Raw genomic sequence first — 8762 nt, 5'->3', positions numbered from 1 at the left:
CCGGAAGGTGGGGTCTCGGAGGCCACTTCCGGGGGGGTTCGGGGGCCCTTCCGTCCGGCGGGTCAGTGTATTTTTCCTTTTGGCAACCACTTGGGGAAACACGACTCCACACTTTGCCCATCCCTATCGTGGCAATACGTCCTCGCTTCACGTCTCTTTTCCATTTTTTTTCCCAAATGGTAGCACAACAAAACAGAAATAACGGTCGTACAGCGGTGCACACCCCCACCATACCCTCGCTGTTTGAGGTCGAGTTCTCTAACATCCGTGGACTCCACGCTAACCTCAACGCTGTCCACCACCATCTCGAGACAGCACGGCCAGCAATGTTGTTTGTCACGGAGACACAAATACTCCGTCCTGCCGATACCAGCTACCTTAATTATCCCGGCTACACGCTTGAAGAATCTTTCAAAGCGAAAGCCGGAGTATGCTTGTTCGTCAGGACGGATGTTTGCTGTCACCGACTGCGCTGCTTGGAGGACCCCTCCTTCTCTATGTTGGTGGTACGTGTGGACCTGGTTCGTCAGAGTCGAGTCTACGTGTGCCTCTACAGATCCCACAATGGTGACTTGGAGACAAGCCGATTATTTAACCATCTTAGTCGGGTGGCAGATGCTGCGCAAGAGCAGTTTCCTACGCGGAATTGGTGTTTTGGGGGATTTTAATGCTCACCACGAATCATGGTTGAAATCCCTCAAAACTGACCATGCTGGAAGGACTGCTCATGCTTTTGCTCTCACACATGACTTGACCCAACTGGTTGATCAGCCCACCAGGATCCCAGACATTGATGGGCAAGCATCTTCTCTACTGGACCTTCTGCTGACTTCTCACCCGGTGGAATATCAGGTTGTGGTTCAGGCTCCTCTTGGCTCTTCGGATCACAGCCTTATATCTACCAGAGTGCCACAGGCCAAGCTGCCGCCACTAGCGGTATACAAACGTCGCGTTTGGCACTATAAGTCGGCAGATTGGGACGGTATGCGCGATTACTATGCGTCGGTCCCTTGGAAGGAACGTTGCTTCAGTGGGAATGACCCGACAGCTGGTGCCGCTGCTGTTGCTGACGAGATCATGTTGGGAATGGAATACTACATTCCTAGCTCAAATCTCGTCAGTAGGGGTACTCGTAACCGTTGGTTCACTCGTGAATGTACCGATGCTGTATCATCTAAGCAAGCGGCACATCGCAAGTGGATCAACGGCTGCATTAGCGGGGCATCTAACATTGACTCACTGAAAGCAAACTACAATAAAAATTCCAAGTCCTGGAGAAAGGCATACACGAGAGCGGATGCACAGCGCATTGTACAGATTGGTCATGACCTTGTTTCGCATCCTAGGGGCTGCCGACCTGCCATTTCTGCCAACCTTCGCTGCCACCGCTCAGAAATCCGGACGGATCGCTAGCTCACAGTCGGCAAGAGCAAGCTGATCTCCTCGCTAAACTCTTTGCCGATAATTCCGTCATATATCTTCATGTGGCCATACGATGCCTGACATCAAAATCAGGCAACGTGATGTGCGTGAGGAGCTGCAATCACTTGATGTACGGAAAGCTAGCGGTCCCGATGGAATACCAGCCATAGTGCTGAAGAAGTGCGCAGCGGAGCTGTCTCCTGTGTTAACGCGCCTGTTCCAACTTTCTCTCTCTTCGGGATGTGTGCCGGAGGCTTGGAGAAGAGCTAACGTGCAAGCGGTTCCCAAAAAAGGGGATCGGTCTGACCCGGCAAATTATCGGCCAATAGCTATCACCTCAGTACTTTGTAAGGTGATGGAACGGATTTTAAACAACCAACTGATCCATTACCTAGAAGATCACTGTCAAATTAATGATCGTCAGTACGGGTTTCGACCAAAACGGTCCAACAGGTGATCTTCTAGCGTACGTAACACACCTCTGGGGTGAAGCTATCGACAAGCATGGAGAATCGTTGGCTGTCAGCCTCGATATCTCAAAGGCTTTCGACAGGGTCTGGCACAGAAGTCTTCTCTCCAAGCTGCCGACATATGGTCTGCCTGCTCAGCTATGCACCTTTATGGATTGCCAGCTTCCCACACAAGCGTAGCCTTCGTGTTTTAGTTGATGGTTGCGCTTCACAATTCTATGTAGTGAATGCTGGGGTCCCCCAGGGATCTGTGCTATCTCCCACACTCTTTCTTTTGCATATCAATGATATGCTCTCTCTTGGGAACATACATTGCTATGCAGACGATAGTACAGTGCATGGTAGATATCACGGACGCGCAGTGGCTGGGCGAGCGGAAATTGAGGAGAGGCGGAAGGATCTTGTCATTGAACTCGATAGGACGTTAGAGCTCATCGCCAAATGGGGTTCTGATAATCTTGTTGAGTTTAATGCCAAGAAAACACAGGTATGCGCTCTCACAGCGAAAAAGTCAGCATTTTCCCCTCTTCCCTCCCTCTGTGGTACTCCGCTGGTGATGCAAAGCAAAATCGCCATGCTGAGGATTGACGTTCGCTGCGACCTTAGTCCAAGGGATTACATCGAGGCTGTTATAAAAACAGCTTCATGGAAACTCGGAGTTCTGAACAAGGTGCGGCGTTTTTTCACGCCACAACAACTGTGCCTGCTGTACAAAACACAGGTACGGTCTTGCGTGGAATATTGCTCGCACTTTTGGGATGGCTCCGCTAAGTACTTACTGGTGGCCTTGGACCGGTTGCACCGACATGCAGTACGCATTATTGGCGATGTAAAGGTCACAAACACCCTTGAACCTTTACAATTGCGTCGTGAGATAGCAGCACTGAGCGCTTTCTATCGACTGTATCACGGCGAGTGCTCTGAGGAATTATTCTCTCTAATTCCTGCTTCCCCCTTCCTTCTTAAGTTCACGCGAACTGGTTTTCGATGTCACCGCCTAACTGTGACATAAATTCCATCGCGAACAAAGAAATTTGGCAACTCTTTTCTTTGTCGCACTTCCAAAAAATGGAATTCCTAACCAGCTCACGTGTTCCCCTCCTCTTACAACCCGGGTTCCTTCAAACGAGGCGTGAAGAGGCATCTTGCGGGCCGGCAAGGCGAAGGCGGCTAGTGCAGAACGTTTTTCCCGTCTGTACTGGCCGTCGTCGCGTTTGGACTCTACTACCACTTACCATCAGGTGGAGTAGAGTCATTTGCCCTCCCGGCGAATATAAAAAAAAAAACATAGATAAACATTTTAATATGTTAATTATCATTAATATGTAATATAATTAAATATGATTCAGTATAATAATTGTTTTAACTTAAAACTCACAATATTGAAATGTCGTTTATATAATATGCTAAGTTGCTGACTGTATTATGTATTATATACAACTACCAGTATTTTTAACTTTTGTTATTTTTTTATCTATGATATATTTAAAAAATGATTACAATTTTAACATATCCCCTAGAGTAACCCGCCGATGAATTTATTTGATATTTATATTCAAAGTTTTATATATTTTTGGTAAAATAACTTTGTGTAAATGTTATAAATATTAGTTAAAATTAAAAGTTTATTTTAATCAAAACATTAAGTAAAGAGGAGTTATCACAATAAGATGTATTATAGTAAATTATATACAAAATAATGTTTTATTTTCATTTATTTAACAATTTAGTATAATAGCTTAGTCAGTTATAGAACCGCTAGGCATCTATATATTCAAAACCTTACAACCCTAACCGCCTTAAAGCTGGACAAAATCGCTATATAATAGATTTGCTAGTTTTGTCTTCGGCCAAATTTTGACAAAACTGTTTAAATTATAGATAAAACTATATTAATAAGTTATAAAAAAAACTTTTAATTTAAAAGAAGTACATACTCTTTGTATTTGATGGTGATTTTCATCTAATCTAGCGGTTTTTTTAAGTGTCTCTCGTGCTTATTCTTGAAACGTGTTTATTAATAAGATTTTAACTAACAAAATTTATTAAAAACTAGCTATTAATAATCTTTTCGAATATTATAAATGCGAAGGTTTGTTTGTTTGATTATTTGTTAGGCTTTCACATCTTAACGTTCACGTTGTTAGGGATAAAGAAAAGGATACATGGATAACATCTGATCCCCCCCCCCCCTCACACGCGGGCGGAAATTAGTTTACTAGAATAGAAGTTCAGTTACGAGTTCCACGACATAATGTCGATAATTAAAGTTATAGTAAATAAATAATGAGCGATATTTCAAACTGATTATATTATAATAAAACTAACTATTTACACAAGTCTATTACCTTGAATCTTTCTGTACCGGTTGAGGCCTTCGCGTATGGAACACAAAAAAAAAAGCAGATATAGCCTCGACATGGTCTTTATAGCCCCAGGTACACACCTGTGTGACTTCCACGACTCGAGAATCTAACTCGACTATCGTTTTTCAAATAGAAACAACAAGCACATAAATTGGTACCACATTTTCATCACATGTATACAAATAACACAACCCTTTACGAATAATTTAGATTGACAGTATTTATGCGTAACATATAACAAAATAAGGCGATAATTGTCTCGCGTTAATACTTTTCCTCTCACAATAAAGACAATTTTGTAGGGTTTTATGAATTTTCTTCTTCTTCTTCTTCTGCCTAGCGTTTTCCCGGCCTAGTAACGCCAGGGTCCGCTTTCCTGCATCTATGCCTCCACTTTGCCCGATCTATGGCGTCCTCCTTAGTGAGATCGAGCCAGCGCTTCTTGGGCCTGCCGCGGGATCTAGGGACTTCGACAACAAAGTCCAGGCATCGGTTCCCGACATAGTCTAATGGTCTGCGGCTAATGTGGCCAAACCAACGCAGACGGCTTTCCTGCAACTTATCCGCTATATCGCAAACTCTAAGGCTACCACGGATGTGCTCGTTATGACTGCGATCTAGTCGCGTAACACAAGCGTAAGTTTTATGAATATGTATATATAATTAATATTATGACTGCGGATTCGCCCGCGTACAGGATGGATACAGGTGTTAGGTATAAAAAAGCAGCTTACGTCCTTTCTTACGATGAGAGTTTGCTTTATTCCAAAATTCATCAAAATCGGTCCAATGTTTAGCAGTAAATGCGTAACACACAGAAGTTACTTTCGCATTAATAATCTAAAACCTAAAGGCCTTATAAATGTTACTTATCATTGTAGTTAAGCACTAATTTCACTCTTTTTGTCATTATTGATTTGACATTCGAAAGAAGCCTCGGCCTTGTTTAACTAATAACCGCTAAACGACATACAAGGATGATCGTAAATCATTGATTAAATAAATATAAAGTTGATTATAAGATTTATAAACCATTTCAACTCAGACGTAAATATAACTTATAGTTCACCTAACTTTGAAACCCAGGGGTTTAATTTATGAGTCATGTTATCTTAAATCATTGATCTTTATCGGAAATTAATAATTTCCAATGAGTATTAACATTTTTTTTCTTGGAACCATAAAAGGGTCAGTGATGTTAACCTAGATAAGTGCAGTCGGGTCAGGTCTATGTCAAATAATGATAGAATAACATTTATTTGAAACAATCATTTATTAGTTGTCATTTATCAAAAGAATATTCATGATAATAAATACTGTTTGGTATAAACAGCTGCATGTATAGCTTACAATTGATTCGCTTCAAACATCTGATGTTCCTTTATGTTTGTTATTAGATTTACCAAATATATTTTGTGTAATATATTTAATACTATGTCGTATGTTCTGATTGATTTTGTATTGTTTCTTGATTCCATTGGATATTGCAGGTTTCTTTTTATTTTTAATGCCTGGATAATTATCTGTTCTTATTAGTAATGTCTTAAGAAAACTTAGGTCATCGTTGCACTTATAAATATCGTCGCCTCTGCAAAATTGTGTCATAATTTTTTGTGCTAATTTAGGATGCACAGCTACAGCACAGTTTCTGTTGTGCTCGAAAGGGTCTTGCACACATATAGGAGTGTCTAGTCTTATTGGCTTACATTGGCTATCCTTTTCTACATTTATTTTATAAATTGAAAACTCTGCTGGGACAGTATCAAGTTTTAAGAAACAATCTCTTTCCACTGGCTTACCAACGAAAGGGCATATAATATATTTTGCATATTTAAAAGTGTTGTAGTATTCAAAAAATCCTCCGAGCAATTCATATAATGTCTCTTTGTTATTATTCACATGATTAATTCGACTGAATGCTGTATTCCAGTTATCAATAATATATTTATCATGACTCAGTTGCAAGTTAATTATTGAGGGCAAAATGTTTTTTTGCTGTAAGTAAAATATTACCATCAGCATCAGACAATAACTCGGAATTAAATGAACACCAGTCAGGTTCTGTATCTTGGACCAGTACTTTATAAGAATTGACAACGGTAATATTCTCTTGTCTAAGTTTAATAAATAGGAAATCAACTGACTATTTCGCACACCAGCAGAGCTACTGAAGTTCAAATCACAGCACCTTGCTGTTGGAACATGATAGAACTTAACAATAGGTACTTTGGCACTGGTTATTGCACACAAGTTTTGGAATATCCAATGACGTCTTCTCAATATATTTTTAGCTTTCATAACAAATGATGCATTTGGAGGACTGAGCCAGCCTGGGAGCTGCACATAACAATCAATATCACTTGTTTTTATCCCAAGCCCTGAGACTATTGAACCAAACCCATTCACTGTGCAACCTGAAACACAATTATTTTGATGTGCAACTGAGATAATGAATAAAAACAAATTATTATAAAATATAATTAATCACATGTTATTTAAAGTTTAATATTTTCTAACTTATAAAAAAAATAATCTCATATAATTTATTTAATTCTTAAAGGAGTGGGACGCCTCAACATCAAGAATAAGAAATGCCCATCATATATATCTTATTTTATAAAATGTTTATTAGTTTTTAATTTTTCTAATCACTTAAGTTAGGCAGTAAAGACCAGGCCGTCCTCTAGCTACATTACTTATGGAAACGTATTGCAAACTACAGACTGGAAATACTACTTGTCTATCTAAAATAAAGTCATAAATAATTGAAAGGTGTCAAGAAAAAAAAAGATTATTTTAAATAAATGGCAGTTTTGTGATTTTGATTTGATTACTAATTTGTGAACATTCCTCTATTACATTAATAGCTCTTAAAATATTAAAATGTGAGAGCTGTAGCTATCATATGTGTAGCAACTGAAAATGTGCATTGATGTTACAAATTCAAAAAGTTTAAAAATGTTACACAAATATGAGTTACCAGTACACAGTACAATATGGATTGAATAGTACATTTTTTTAATTAAGTAATTTTTTTTTTTTTTTTTATAGAATAGGAAGGCGGACGAGCATATGGGCCACCTGATGGTAAGTGGTCACCAACGCTCTTAGACATTGGCATTGTAAGAAATGTCAACCATCGCTTACATATCCAATGCGCCACCAACCTTGGGAACTAAGATTTTATGTCCCTTGTGCCTGTAATTACACTGGCTCACTCACCCTTCAAACCGGAACACAACAATATCAAGTATTGCTGTTTTGCGGTAGAATATCTGATGAGTGGGTGGTACCTACCCAGACGAGCTTGCACAAAGCTCTACCACCAGTAAAAGTAAGTAAGCAATTGTAAAGTAAGCAATTGATTTTATGTTTTGATGCAAAGGAATTAACAGATAGTCTTAATTATTGAATATATATATTACTCTACCTCTCCAAACTTTATTAAAAGCTGTGTGTAAATCGTCCAATAATATTTGCAATTTTTCCACTTCCTGCTTTGTAAGTCTTACATATTGCAGTATTTCTTGAACCTGTTGATCAAAATCACCCTCGAATGATAGATTTGATGTATCATATACACTGTCTGTAAAATTACAATAGTTAGTTACAATTTTTCTTTTCAGTTCTTCACATTCTTTATTTTACTTTTTAATTGATAGTTCCTAAATAAGGGTTAGTTAGCTAGAACTGGCTGAGTTATTAGTATAGCTTTATTTTTGTACAATAATGTATTGCTTTTACTAACTTTAATTTGTTATGTGTGCCAAAAAAATAAATAAATATGACTACAGCTGGCCATTTGATATTCGTATGAATGTAAATAAAAATATTTAAGTAGATTTTATACTACTGACGATATTTGGTAAGCAATCAATTAATTATATGCTATTTCAATACCTAACAGATCTTATTTTATTATTTCAAAGAGGTTTTGTTAACAACATTTTACTCATGCATGGCTAGTAATAAAAAAATGTTTTTAATTTATTTTGTTATTACCATTTGTTTCCATTTTAGAGATTCTTAACACGACTTCAAGTAGTTGCAGTTGTGACTAGATGTTTTGAATATTTATTAGGATCATTCGAAAGTCGAAACCTATTGTAATGCTATTGTTTTGTTAAAATCTTTAATTTTATACGTCCAATGACAAATAAGATTAGCAAAAGTTCATATTTATGTTTCATGCTACACTAATGACATTTTTAGTTTTAAAGTAAACTACAAGCCACCAATGGCAATTAGCTACAGAGTAGATAACCACAACGTTTTTAGTTTTAAGAGACTTCCATACAATAAAAAAATACTATTAAGACCATTTTCCTTTATATAATAAAAAAATAAAAATGACTTTATCGAGTAAAAACTAAACTACATATATTGTTACTTATTGGTAAAGGTAAAAATAACTTAAAATTATGCATGCTTTTAACTTTCGCCATACACAAAAAAAGTATTTTTAAATAATTTTTTATCTGACAAAACCGTAGGATAAAACAAA

At 37.9% G+C, this 8762-nt stretch overlaps 1 protein-coding gene across 3 annotated transcripts in view; it reads right to left on the bottom strand.

Annotated features, from left to right (window-relative positions):
* LOC126769601 (terminal uridylyltransferase Tailor-like) overlaps positions 1 to 8471 on the bottom strand; it is a 598301-nt gene extending 589830 nt beyond the window's left edge. Inside the window, exons 1-3 of one of the 3 annotated variants that reach the window (XM_050488471.1) lie at positions 8261 to 8471; positions 7689 to 7844; positions 5590 to 6672 (exon numbers count right to left, since the gene is read on the bottom strand). In XM_050488471.1, the coding sequence (XP_050344428.1) occupies positions 5621 to 6672; positions 7689 to 7844; positions 8261 to 8273 (1221 nt within the window). In that variant the 5' untranslated portion in view covers positions 8274 to 8471 and the 3' untranslated portion in view covers positions 5590 to 5620. Of the gene's footprint in view, positions 1 to 5551; positions 6673 to 7688; positions 7845 to 8260 lie in introns of those variants that run through there. The other 2 variants (XM_050488470.1, XM_050488472.1) reach the window with 2 other exon arrangements.
* Positions 8472 to 8762: the final 291 nt, after the last annotated feature.

Source organism: Nymphalis io, chromosome 7 (genome assembly GCF_905147045.1).
Source record: "Nymphalis io chromosome 7, ilAglIoxx1.1, whole genome shotgun sequence".
NCBI lineage: Eukaryota > Metazoa > Arthropoda > Insecta > Lepidoptera > Nymphalidae > Nymphalis > Nymphalis io.
This window is presented reverse-complemented; position numbering and strand designations above follow the sequence as displayed.